This window comes from Lynx rufus, unplaced genomic scaffold, assembly GCF_022079265.1.
Source record: "Lynx rufus isolate CCGP_SWC_20201006 ecotype Redwood Valley unplaced genomic scaffold, mLynRuf1.p SCAF_3, whole genome shotgun sequence".
NCBI lineage: Eukaryota > Metazoa > Chordata > Mammalia > Carnivora > Felidae > Lynx > Lynx rufus.
The window spans coordinates 169,141,464-169,156,062 of record NW_025814845.1 but is presented as its reverse complement, the minus strand read 5'-3'; the positions used below and the strand labels follow the sequence as shown (position 1 = coordinate 169,156,062).

Genomic DNA, 14,599 nt, shown 5'->3' with positions numbered 1-14,599 from the left:
CCCAACCCACAACCCTGGCAGAGAAGAAAGGGGTCTGGCAAAATTCTCCCAGAGCTACGTAACCAGCAACGGACTTGAGCAAACTTCTTGGTAAGTTTATTTCAAGTCAGGATTTTGCAGGCCTGGTGTTGTGTGAATTCCCTGGGCGAGTTTCCAGCTCATAGATTTAGATTGTTAGGTGGCCACCTAGTGGTCGTTGTAGAAACTTCATCGATGCGTTGCGCCGTGAGGACTACCAGGGCCCATGCGTGTATTTGTGCCCCAGATCAGGAAGCGATCACTGGTCTTTTAGGATGTGACCTCCCAATTCTAGCACGCCGCAAGAGTGCCTTTAAATTCCACAACCATTTGGAAGCACCGATGCTTTCTGAGAATGGCAACGTGGTCGTGTGGAGCTGGCCGGTATTTAGAATAGTGGATGCTGTCTTGGGAATGCTGATTTTTGGTTTAGTTTGTGTGGGCTCTCCATCACAGCATTCCTGGCAGAACTGACGTGAACGTATACGGGAGATTCCTTCGCACAGTAGTATTTAAATACTATTGCAACAAGTATGAATTCTGATTTACTTTTTTGAGTGTTTTTTAAAGGCACTTGTCCGAACTTAAACTGCAGAATCTATCGCCCACCCTCTGCCCCCTGGGATGTACAGCTGCTGATATGTCTGCTCGGGTTTCGCTTCTTATTTTTGTATTTTATTTTTTTTTAATTTTTTAATGTTTATTTATTTATTTACTTTTGAAAGAGACAGACAGAGCACGAGTGCGGCGAGTGGGGGAGGGGCAGAGAGAGAGAGGGAGACACAGAATCGGAAGTAGGCTCCAGGCTCCGAGCTGTCAGCACAGAGCCCGATGTGGGGATTGAACTCGTGAACCGCAAGATCGTGTCCCGAGCCGAAGTCGGACGCTTAACCGACTGAGCCACCCAGGCGTCCCTTAGTTTTGTATTCTGTATTGTTTTTCTATGGGTTGCGCTGGGTCTGCATCGCTCAGGGTTAGGTGACTTGCGCCCAGGTTTGCCTCAAACTCAGCACGCTGGTAAAGCCCTGGCCCTCGGCCATTATCTGTGTGGGTGGATTGGGGAGCACAAAGTTTGCTCCCCTCTTGGATTTTCCTCCCTGTGGTGCTGTCTGGGAACTCACCTCCACCCAAGCCTTTCCCCAGTCGGCCATGGGTTTGCTGAGGGTTCCTCACACCTGCCATGCTGCTCTCATTCCCAGGTCCCCCCATCCCATTTCTGGCTGGTCATCTCCTTGCCCTTCCTGGAACCACCAATTTCTGCCTAACACAGGGCATCTTTGTCCTGACACATCATTTGAACTCATTTGAGTTCTCTCTTCCCAACCCAAACCAGCCCACTGTCATTAAAAAATGTAAATGTCAAATTAGATAAAAGGTCTGGGAAGGAGCAATGCACGCGATAGACCCTGAAGCTCAAGCTTTATTAGCTTCTGGATAAATCCACCTCTGTCCAGGGCAGAGGGTACAGGGACCCAGCTACCGAGAGTAATTCAGTACCCCAAAACACAACATCCCAGAGCTGTAACGAGCTCTGTCTTAATATAGGCAAGTTCCAGCATCAGGAAGGTTCTCTATCTGTGTATGGGGTGGGAAAGTAAGCAGTTCACAGGCTGAGGAGGAAGACAGAGTTCCTTAGCCCATAAGTCCTGCAGGTCTGTTCATTCACAACAGGAGTTCTGTCTGCAACTGTTGGTTCAAAGGAAAAGACTCAAACAGTCCAAGGTGATAAGAGCCATACATATTAGGGCTATGAAATCATACCTGGCTCCATAACCGGGGACAGGGACAGCACTCCTGCTGGTTCCCTCCAAGGGAACCATGAAATTGCTTCCTAATCTGCAGACAGTATTGGAAGAAGATCCCTAAGAAACACGGCACAGGGTGGCAGCATCTGAAAGAAGTGTAGGTCAAGTCTCTAGGGCCTCGGATAAGTAATAAGGACAAGCACGGAAAATACTCCCTAAAGTAAAAAGGAAGCTTACCCGGCAGAGGGCCACTGGGGTTATTTGAAGAATGGGGGAGCAGACTAGAAGTCCGGAGTGATTGTCTAGGCATGAAGCAGCAAAGCAGGAGGACTCAGGTGATGCCAGGCATATTTATAATTTGAGAAAGAGAAGAAAAATTTGCAAAAAAAAGAAAAAAAAAAGAAAAAGAAAAAGAAAGAAAGAAAGAACAAAAGAAAAATCACTGGAAACTAGTAGTTGGCTGAATGTGGAACCCAAGGCAAAGATGATGGTGAGTCTTTTGGAAGAAATATGAGAGCAAGAAGAAACATCGTGAATCAAGAAGGCGAGATATATATATTGTTCGGCAACATATGTATTGTTCAAGCAAGTACAAGTATGTGACTGTCCCTTCGTTTTGGACATCAGAAGACTATTGTTTGCTTTAAGGAGTATATATGACACACAAGTTCTTTTTTTCACAAGTTTGCCTAAAACATTTGTCTTTTAAAAATTTTTTCAGGTTCCTATTTAAATTCTAGTCTGTTAATATGTAGTGTAATATTGGTTTCAGGAATAGCATTCAGTGAATTATCACTAATGTACAACACCCAGCGTTCCTCACAAGTGCCCTCCTAAATGCCCATCATCCATCTAGCCCACCCACCTCCCATCCAGCAACCCTCAGTTTGTTCTATATCCTCAAGAGTCATAAAACAGTTAAATTAGCATCTTTTGCTTTCAGCGGGCAATCGTCAACACTCTTTCTCAAATGAGTGGTTTTAATCAGAAAAACAAACGCTTATGGAATTCTTGCTTAGGTGTGAAATGCTGAGTCCCTGCTGTCCTTTGCTGATCTCACTGTGTCCTCACGTCAGCCAGTCAAGTAAAGCAAGAGGAATCTCACCAAGAACAACCAGCTCTCTTCCTTGCTTTATTTATTTATTTATTTATTTATTTATTTATTTATTTATTGAATCATAAAATTCTCATTTAGCACTTGAAAACTTCACTTTAGTATACAAAGAAACAATTGATATAGCTTTAACCGTTAACAAAAAGAAAATAATACAAGAGAAAGTGCTGAGAAACATGGGCATAAGAAATATCTGACATCATTCCTTGGACAGCCCCACACACCAGAATCAGGGAAGGCTAGAGACGGAAGAGAAATTGCACAGTAATTGCGCAAATCTTTGTACTACAAAGATCTCACAAGCACTTAAGGGGAGCTGTGAGTATTTCTTCTCTGCTGGAGTTAATTTTCTGAAATTCTTATAACCCCTCTGATTTCTCTGTCAGGTTTAGAAGGAATTCTAAAAATCTAGGAATTTAAGATGAGATTCTAGGAATTTAACCAGAAGCATCTCATGTCCTCCTTTGCTGCCACAATTTTAAGATTTATTCTGTAGCGAAGAAGACTATTCTCCTGCCTCCTTCACTGATAAGACACGAGCCAGACAGCCCTCTACCTTTTAATTATTTAGTGGAATCAGATGACTTCCTGCACTGAATTCCTTGGCATTTCTGCAGGAGAGAACTTCATTTAAACCAGAATTAGTGGCAATCGTGTCATATTCCAATTAAGGTTCAGTAGTTTTATGATTCCAAAGAAATAAACTTTTATAAGAAGTGTTTCGCTTCTTAGACTCGGGGCTGTAATTTAATATCCTCAAGGTTAAGGGTCTTTTTTAAAGTAACCAGATTGACATTCTTTAGGAAAATACTAGAGCAAGGAGACTATTTTGTATTAGTCTATTGTATTAGTTTTGTTATTGTATTATATTGTATTAGTCATTGGAAAAACACCAAGAATCTTTTTGTAGCATATGTCTACACTACAGGCTGTAAATTCTACAGGTAAAGGTTACAGAAAGAAGTTGCTTCTCATCAACATTTTCTGTCTTGATAAGAACTTTTGAAAAACTACCAGAAATTTGTGTAGCAAGTATCGAGGGAGGGTTATGAAGATCTTTCATCCAGAATCCTCAGCCTAGCCTTGCACAGCCATTTTGGATATCCAGTTTCAAGCTCTAAATAGAAACAGACTGGTAAAAAGAAGTTATTTGCTCTCAAGTCTACGGCACATTATATTTCAGTTACTCATTGTTATCTGCTAATTACAGTAACTTTCCGGGATTCTGTTGTACTATGCTTGTTCACATTTTTTCCAGATCTCCTTAGCCATGGCTAATTAAGCAGTCATTATGAAATGAACAAGCCTATCACAAAAGAGAGAAAATCATTTTGTTTTTCATTACAGGACGCCAAACAGTTTGCTTGCATTAAGGAGCATCTCTCTCCATTCATCAGTATGAGACATGTCCATCATTAAGGAGTGGAAGGACCGTTAGAAATGTCCTTCCTTCCCCTTTCCAACACAGAAAGTGTGTTGGGCAAGATTTCTTGTGAAGAATGTTTTTACGGGGGAGGCACCTGGGTGGCTCAGTCAGTTGAGTGCTGATTCTGGATTTGGCTCAGGTCTTGATCCCACGATTGGGATTGAGCCCCATGTAGGGCTCTGCACTGAGTGTGGAGCCAGTTTAAGGTTCTCCCTCCCTCCCCGCTCCCCTCTCTACATCTCTCTGAAATGAAAAAAAAAATAAGAGGAGAAAAGAATGTTTTGTGGGGGAAACTTCTGATTAACCCAGTACATTGTAGAAACTCAATAGAAATCGATGAATGGATGAATGAAGGAATGAAAACAGAAACTCTGAAATGTAGCCACAGTGCTCATTTTGTCTCCTTTTGACAAAAATCACACCTTTTTGATAAATTTTCTAATATAGCCATTGCACTTAAAAAGTGAAATCATCCCTCAGATAGAGTCAGTTATTGATTTAGTAGGTGAAACTTTGATAGAGCAAACATGAAATAACTGTTCCATTAGGAATGGTACTTTCTCCGTAATTACCAGTGCTATTTGGTCCTTAAAATTCTTCATGAGAGGGGTGTTTGGGTGACTCAGTCGGATGAGCATCCCCACTTTGGCTCGGGTCACGATCTCACGGTTTGTGAGTTCGAGCCCCACGTCGGGTTCTGTGCTGACGGCTCAGAGCCTGGAGCCTGCTTCGGATTCTGTGTCTCCCCTCTCTCTTTCTCTCTCTGCCCCTCCCATGTTCACACTCCGTCTCTCTCAAAAATAAATAAACATTTGAAAAAAATTCTTCATGAGAAACCATAAGTGTGTATACTCTGGGCAAGAAAAGTCTAAGAGAGAAGTTTTGTTTCTGTTATGTCTAAAAAGCCCAAGACTCTGAGACTGTTAAATCCTAGCTTGCTCCCATAGTCAGGTTTGAAACTCTCAGACTGAAACATACTCTGTTAAATTGTCTCTTAGAAATTTTAGCACATGGGAGAAAACAATTCCAACCATCTTATTCTTCTGATAAGGACAGAGGGTGTCCCCTCTCCATCAATAGTGGGTGGGGGTACCATCTGTCACAGGAACCTACCTCTTTGGCACTTTGACTGGGATCTGCGATTCCTCTTGGGTCTTTATTTGCAGATTTCTGGAATACACAAATTGTGCTGTGTCAGGAACTGTACCAGATGTCACACGTAGACACACATACACACAAGCACATCACATGCAGATGGTCTCTTCTTGATCCGTGAACAATCTAAGAAAGTTTGTACGTTGCTATGGGAGACGATGGGGAGATAGTCCTGATTAGTGAAGTCTTATCCGAAGCCATTTTTTTTCCTTGTAAACTTTGTGGTGGACCTCTCCAACCGTGTATTTGGTAAGAGATTTCCAAACATTTTTCAAGTGCTGGAGTTTCCATTGTGAAAACATCCCTGTTGAAACCCCAGTAAAAACAATTTGTCAAAATGGACGGTACTGGTTGAGTGCGGTATGGGGAGAAATGATCATTCAGCCCCATCCCAACTGGGTGGCACGCTCCGAGATCCTTTTGTGGGAGAGGAGGATTCTGGGGAACCATAGACTGAAAGCTATCTTAATCATACCCTTTTAGCTACTAATATAGACAGCATAATGAGAATTGTTCATTTGAAAAATAGTTGAAAATCTTGGTGCTTTAAGAGCTTTGTTATATTATTTGACTATTTCAAGGAACCAGCAAATAGTTAAGTGACACCGAAATTATTACTGAAATGGCCACAGACTAGCACAACCCAACAGAAAGGGGGTAAGCGACCATACCAGTGTGATGTAGTGCGGACTTGAAAAACTGGTTGGAAGTCTCTCCAAGGACTCTGCAGTTCTTTGCTAGGAAAAAGAGATACTATTATCCTTGCAATTAAGTGTTCTGGCAAGTATGACCCTTTTCTAAGCCTGCACAATAAATTTTCTAGCTATCTCTAGAAAACACCTGGTAAATGTACAAATATCAAAACACATGGGGAAATATTCTTCTCTAAGTTATTCTCTTATACTGAAGAAGTCTAAGAACTCCCAAAACAAACTTACATTGGAGAAGAGTGGGAGTTTCTTTATGTATTATAGTAAGAATTGACCAAGGCAGATCTTTTAGCATCCGAATGTAAAGTCAATTTCTGAATGCTTGAAATTCCATAACCAGCTATATTCTTGTTTGTATATGAAAACACAATAGGTTCTTGTGCACAGATTCATATCTTAAAATCTTAAAGAGGTTAGAGTGGGAGAGAGCCAAAGCATAAGAGACTCTTAAAAACTGAGAACAAACTGAGGGTTGATGGGGGGAGGAGAGGGGGGGTGATGGGTATTGAGGAGGGCACCTTTTGGGATGAGCACTAGGTGTTGTATGGAAACCAATTTGACAATGAATTTCATATATTGAAAAAAAAATCTTACTAAATTCACTTTTTTTACTATAGGATTTATTTATTTATTTGTTTTGAGAGAGAGAGAGAGAGAGAGAGAGAGAGCAAGCACACTAGTGGGGGAGGGGCAAAGACAGATGGAGAGAGAGAATCCCAAGCAGGCTCCATGCTTCCAGCACAGAGCACAATATGGGGCTCTATCTCACAAACTGTGAGATCATGACCTAAGCTGAAATCAAGAGTCAGGTGCTTAACCAACTGAGCCACCCAGGAGCCCCTAGTATAGGATTTTTTTATAGATGATTGTGTCTTCAGCAAATCAAAAGGGTTTACTCTTTTTCTCTCTATTTTTTTTTTTTTTTGCCTTATTGTAAGGGCTATAGTCTCAAGTAAAATGTTCAATAGAAGTGGTGGGAGTGGACCTCACTGCTTTGTTCCTGTTGTTATAGAAAAGGTATTCAGGTTTTTAACCATAAATATATCAGCTATAGGTTTTTTGGTAGACACTTTCACCAGGTTCAGAAAGTTCCCTTATGTTCCTAATTTACTGAGTTTTATCAGGAACATAGATAACATCTTTTCCAAATGCTTTTCCCACATCTATTGAGATGGTCATATAATTTTACTTTTTGGCCAAATGATACCGTGGATTAGCTTGATTGGTTTGTTAATGTTAAATTGTCCTTACGTTCCTAGGATAACCCTCATTTGGTCACAATACCATATCCTTTTTATGCATTGTGATATTCAATTTGCTAAAATTTAGTACTTACACACGTATATTTATTAGAAATATTGGCAAACAGTTTTCTGTGTTATAATGCTTTTCTCTAGAAGGATAACAGAAAAATACTGTCCTTGTTAAAAGAGTTGGGAAGTATCCATTCTCTCCCATTTTTTGGAAGAGTTTATGTAGAATTGGTAATATTTCATCATTATATGTTTGATAGAATTCACCCATTATTATTATTATTATTTGTAGAAAGTTTTTTACTACAAATTCAATTTTTCTCGTTAAATACAGAGATATTTCGGTAATCTATTTCTTCATGAGTAAGCTTTGGTGATTTGAAACTTTCAAAAAGTTTACTATTGAATTACACTGTCAAATATATATATGTTAAAATAACAATTTTTCAAATTAATCTCCATGTTCAAAATATTGTCAATTTAATAAGGGACATTACTCTCCTGGGATGTCACCTTTATGATTCCGGATAGTCATTTTGACTCTCGTACTTTTTTCTCTTCGTGTGACTGGAAGTTTATAAGATATATTAATTTCTGGAAAACAGCTTTTGCTTTTATTGTCTGCCTACAGGATTTTGTTTTGTTTTGTTTTTAGTTTCATTGGTGACCAATATTTATTGTTTTCCTGTCCTCTATTTGCATGGAGTTTTATTTGCTTTACTCTTTTTAGTTTCTTAAAATGAAAGCTGATGTCATTGATCTGATACCTTTCTTCTTTTCTAGCGTAAGTATTTAGTGCTATAAACTCTATAAACTCTCCTTTACTGGTTTCACTACTTCCCACAAATTTGGGTAGGTATTGTTTCATTTTCCTTTAAAGTATTTTCCATTTTCCCTATTGATTTTTCATTTGACCCAGGTGTTCTTTAGAATTTATTATCTAATTTTCATTTGGAGATTTTTTCCAATAGTTTTCTGTTACTGATTTTTAAAAAAAAATTTTTTTAACGTTTTATTTATTTTTGAGACAGGGAGAGACAGAGCATGAACAGGGGAGGGTCAGAGAGAGGGAGACACGGAATCTGAAACAGGCTCCAGGCTCTGAGCTGTCAACACAGAGCCCGACGCGGGGATCGAACTCACGGACCCTGAGATCACGACCTGAGCCGAAGTCGGCCATCGAACCGACTGAGCCACCCAGGCGCCCCTGTTATTGATTTTAAATAAAGTTTTGTTTTGGTAACATTGTGTATGACTCCCATTCTTTTAAATTTACTGACTCGTTTTATGTCCCAAAATATAGCTTACGTTTGTAAATTTTTCTGATAGTGCACAAATCAATACTTTATTTAACTCATAGATTCTGCTGTGAAATAGTGTCTTGCTTTGCTTATGTCCTGCCATTTTTTCCTTCCCCACATGTAGACCAAAGGCTTCATTGGTGTGGAATCACGTTAAACTGTTCTTTAGCACCTCCCATATCACTTAGCGTAGGGCTAGTTCTACTTCAAATACACATGCAACTACTTTTTATTTATTTATTTATTTATTTTTATATATATATGAAATTTATTGACAAATTGGTTTCCGTACAACACCCAGTGCTCATCCCAAAACGTGCCCTCCTCAATACCCATCACCCACCCTCCCCTCCCTCCCACCCCCCATCAACCCTCAGTTTGTTCTCAGCAACTACTTTTTAAATCAGTCAGCTTTTTAAATCAGTCAGCTGTTGCAAGTGACATTGGCTTACGTGGAGGGGATGAATGTCGGGAAAGATGGGCTCAGTCCTTGTCTGCTGCTCATCACCAAAGTATCCTTTATTCTCCACTCCCAGTGTCTCTCTCGGTGGGCTGTCAAGAGGAAGTTGAATATTGACATAAGTTATGGGGTATGCCTGTAGTTAATATTTAATCATCTAGGAGATTTCTAAACGATTGATACTCAGGTTGCACCCTATAACAATTTAATCGGAGGGAGAAACTGAAATTAGTATTCTTGTAAAAAATCTCTATGATTCCAATGTGTAGCAAACTTTGGGAACCATCGGGATAAGTGTTTGGAGATGAGAACATAAATATGTAAAAGCTTGATTTACTGTTACTCTTACTTCGTCTTCAGTAAGAGGCTTAGACTTCTCCCCCAGGGAATATCGTCTACAGTGACAGAGCTTATATATCGTTAGGAGTGGTCCCATTTCACTAGACAGAAAATACATACCTCTGGATTTGCTTCAGCTTAATACATTTTTGGTAACGAATTAATAATGCGACAACCCCTACACCAATAATCACCAGGACAAGCACAACAACCAGGATGGATATATCTGCAACATTAAAAAACATAAGCTTTAGCCAGGACATCAACCTTAGGACAATGGAGTATTAACTGAGCTATTACAATCCAGCTTCTCCCTTACTTAAAGGACTTTAATGTCCCCTTCCTCCATTTTCTTAAAATATAAAGTAAAAGACCAAAACATTATACAAATTATCATGTGTATTAACAACTGACACTCAACCTGAGAGTCCGTTATGTTTAAGAACAACAATCGGCAGGAAATGTGTTGACTATTAGTTGTTAATTGATTTTAAAAAGGTCTTGTTGTGTTACAGTTTCTTAGAAGATCCTATCCAAATATAACTAGAAGAAGATACATTAATTGAAACAGCAATTGTAGTATACTCAAATTTAGGTGTTTAAATATGCAAAATAGTAAAAAGACGATACAAATCCACACGGAAACACAACGTACATGTATTAGACTTGGGAAATAAGGAAAACAAGCTTTCTCATTGTCTAGGCTTTTGATATTATATTCTAGAATGCTCACTGGTAGCATTTAAGTTTTCTCCCCAGTCCACATGTTCCTGTTCTTCCTCACACTGGCACTGAAGTTCCATCCACCTGGAAGGGCCATCCACCTGGAAGAATAGTTAATCATATAATTTTATCAGGTTATATGTGTGTTTTTAACCTCGCTTAGCTTGGTGCTGTTTCTACATCACACACACACACACACACACACACACACACACGCACACACACTTTTACTGATTAATTAACTAAACTGCATATCAAAATCAACATTGGAAACAAATAAACGAAATTACAAGAAGCAGCAACTTTTGAAGGTGGCCTTTGGACAAGAGAATGATTCTAACAAATTTAAAACCAGATGAATTAGATGGCTTTACTTATCTTTCTAGAAGACATGAATGTTATTAAAAGAACAGCCCTGTTAGAGTTAGACATGTCATAGCCACACAGCTGGCTCTAACTAGCCTTAGTAATAACGAGACAACGTTAATATGAGAAAAAAGAGTGGTGCAATGTTTTCTTCATCAAAGACCATCGTGTAATGATTAAGGATATGCACTCTTTCTGCACTTATATTTCAGCTTTTCCTTCAACATAACATCATGTGACTTATTCTCCACCTGTAATATTGGGCATAAGAATAGTACTCGCTTTTGAGGCTGTTATGAAGTGTTTAAAATGTAATATATGTAAAGTACTTGGAAGGGTACCTGATACACATACAACTTATATATAAGTGTTACTGATTAATTGCACTAAGGAAAAATGTTACCCACAAATGCAAACTGCTAGGTACTGGTGGTATCAGGTAGTGTTGAGTAATTATATATATTTATATATATATGTGTGTATATATACATTTACATATACATATATGTATATATATACATATACATTTACATATACATATATGTATATATACATATACATTTACATATATATATGTATATATATACATATAAATACATATACATATATATACGTATACATATATACAATTTTTGTTATTTGGTCAAAAGCTTTCAATTAATGTTGACATTGTTATAATTTTACTGTAAGTGACATTATGATAGATCCTTTAGGTTTCAACTTCATACGTACACAAGTTACTAGGTTTCTAGATTACCAGTCCAATGATAAACTATATACTTATAATATTGACAATATCTATAAGTAATACCTGGTTTGGATCTTTAGATCAATTTTACGGATGATACATGAAAACATGGATCCCAAATGTGTATTTTATTTAAAAATCAACACTCATACACACACACACACACACACACACACATACACACGCTCAGGAATGAAGTTCTATGTAAGCAAATGACTGGCAAGACATTAATTTAAAAAGGAGCCAAATCTTACAGCATTTTCACTGCACAGAGACAAGCAGTTGGTTGAATTGTAGACCTTTTCGAGTTTCACACATTCACCATTGCTGCACACCTGGAAATAAAGTTACCAATACGAATTAATGACTTGCTCTTAGAATTTACATGATTTTTTTCTATTATAAAAAAAAACAACACATGTAGAATCTTCTGTAGAAGAAATCCTCCATAAATGTTTGATGAGATATTTGAAATTAATGTAGCGTACAATCAAACACTGTTATATACAAACTCATCATTAAAATACCTGTATTCTTACTAATTCTTCAAATGTTAACCTATCAAAGATTCTACAGTTGTAAGTGCAACAATTTATGTTATTATTTCTATCAAGTTTTCTTTTTCTGTTTTTTTAAAGTGTATTTGTTCTTTTTATTTATTTTGAGAGAGAAGAGAGGCAGAGAGAGAGGGAGAGAGAAAGAATCCCAAGCAGGCCGCATGCTCAGTGCGCACCTGGACCTGGGGCTTGATTCCACGTCGGCAAGATCATGACCTGAGCCAAAATCAAGAGTCAGATGATGAACTGACTGAGCCACCCAGGCATCCTGCAAGTTTTCTTTTGATTCAATAAGATCCATGCTTGCTATACCACCGTTGTCAACTGTGCATTTGGTTATTTTTAATATCAATTAATCTTCTTATTTATGCTTATTAACTTTGTTTTCCATTTTGCTTGTTATTTTTTTGTACATGTTATAACGAAATTATTGTTGTTTTTGTTGCTTATAATTATTGCCTGGCTTATCTTAGCCCATTTTTTAAATTTTTTCTTTTTGAAAAATTTTGTTACATTTATTTATTTTTGAGAGACAGAGAGAGACAGAGCACAAGTGGGGGAGGGGCAGAGAGAGAGGGAGACCCAGAATCCGAAGCAGGCTCCAGGCTCTGAGCCGTCAGCACAGAGCCCGAGGCGGAGCTTGAACTCACGAACTCTGAGATCATGACCTGAGCTGAAGTCGGACGCTCAGCTGACTGAGTCACCCAGGCGCCCTGCCCAATTTTTAAGTTTTTAACTGTTATTCTTATATTTACCTATTTGTTTTATCTTTATGTTTTTAATGCTTATTTATTTATTTTGAGAGACAGAGAGAGTATGTAAGCGGGGGCGGGGGGTGGGGGGCGGGCAGAGAGAGAGAGAGAGAGAGAGAATCCCAAGTAGGCTCCACACCGTCAGTGCAGAGCGGATTCGGGGCTCAATCCCACAAACCATGAGATCATGACCTGAGCCAAAATCAAGAGTCAGATGCTTAACTGACTGAGCCACCCGGTCGCTCTGATTTTTGCCTATTTCTTTTAAAAAACGTGTATCAGGAAATGTTTTTCCAACTCTATTGAGGTATAACTGGCAAATAAAAATTGTATATATTTCAAGTACATATTTTAACGATTTTATATACAATGTATACATTGTATACAATGTATATACATTATATACAATATATACATATTATATATATTATATATTATATATTATATACATTATATACAATGTATACAATGTATTATACAATACATATTATATGTATTATACATATTATACAATGTATTATACAATACATATTATATGTATTATACATATAATACAATGTATTATATACATTATATACAATGTATACAATGTATACATTGTGAAATGATTACCAAAAACAATGAACACATCCATCCCCTCAAATAGTTACTTTTTTGTGTGTGTTGAGGACACTTAAAATTTTACCCTCTTAGAAAATTTTAAGTATACATTACAGTATCATTAACTATCGCCACCTTCTACATTAAACCTTCAGAATTTACTGATAACAGAAAATTCGTATGCTTTGACCAACATCTCCCCATTTTCCCCACCTGGCAACCATCATTCTACTCTCTGCTTTTGTGACTTTGACTTCTTTAGCTTCCACATATAAGTGAAATCATACAGAATTTGTGTCTCTGTGTCAGGCTTTATCTTGCTTAGCATACATGAAAAGTCTTCCAAGTTTATCCAGGTGGCTGAAACTGACAGAATTTCCCTCTTTTTCAAAGCTAAATAAGATTCCATTGTATATATTCCATAATTATGTAGTATATATTATTGTGATATTTTATATGCATATCACATTTTCACTATCCATTTTCCTGTTAAAGGGCATTTAAATTGTTTCCATATCTTGGCTACTGTAAATAATGGTGCAATGAAACTAGGAGTGCAGATATCTCTTCAAGATCCTGATTTCGGTTTCTTTGGTTATGTGCCCAAAGTGAGGGTGCTGGATCATAGCGTAGTTCTATTTTTAATTTTTGGAAGAACCACTGCTGTTTCTATAATGTCTGTACCAGTCTACATTCCCACCAATAGTGCACAAGGGTTTCCTTTTTGCCACAGCCTCACCAACATTTTTTATTTGTTGTCTTTTTGATAATAGCCATCCAAACAGGTGTGGGGTGACATCTCTTAGTGGCTTTGATTCACTTTTCCTTGAAGATTAATGATGTTGAACTCTTTTTCATCTCCTTGTTGGTCATTTGCATATCTTCTTTGGAAAAAAATGTCCATTTAGGTCCTTTGCCTTTTTTTTTTTAAATTGGACTGTTGGGGTTTTTTGCTCTTCAGCTGTATGAATTAGTTAAAACTTTTGTATATTAACTCTATCAGATATATGGTTTGGAGATCTTTTCTTCCATTCCATTGGTTGCCTTTTCATTTTCTTGATTGTGTCCTTTGCTGAAGAAATGTTTTACTTTGATATAGCCCCCCTTATTTATTTTTGCTTTTTTGTCTGTGTCACATACAAAACAAAACAAAACAAAAATCATCACAAAGACCAACGACAAGGAGATTTTCTCCTATGTTTTCTTCTAGGTGCTTTACTGTTTCATACCTTAAATGATCTTGAGTTCATTTTGGTTCATGGTGTAAGTTAGGAATCCGGTTTCATTCTTTTGCATGTGTAGTATTCCCAGAACGATTTATTCAAAAGACTA

At 37.8% G+C, this 14,599-nt stretch overlaps 1 protein-coding gene across 1 annotated transcript in view; it reads right to left on the bottom strand.

The window, feature by feature from the left end:
- Positions 1–1,187: 1,187 nt before the first annotated feature.
- ADAM7 (ADAM metallopeptidase domain 7) overlaps positions 1,188–14,599 on the bottom strand; it is a 68,449-nt gene continuing 55,037 nt past the window's right edge. Inside the window, exons 17-22 of the mRNA XM_047092323.1 lie at positions 11,613–11,693; positions 10,255–10,345; positions 9,642–9,747; positions 9,175–9,274; positions 5,417–5,473; positions 1,188–1,355 (exon numbers count right to left, since the gene is read on the bottom strand). Of these exons, the coding sequence (XP_046948279.1) occupies positions 1,188–1,355; positions 5,417–5,473; positions 9,175–9,274; positions 9,642–9,747; positions 10,255–10,345; positions 11,613–11,693 (603 nt within the window). The remainder of the gene's footprint in view (positions 1,356–5,416; positions 5,474–9,174; positions 9,275–9,641; positions 9,748–10,254; positions 10,346–11,612; positions 11,694–14,599) is intronic.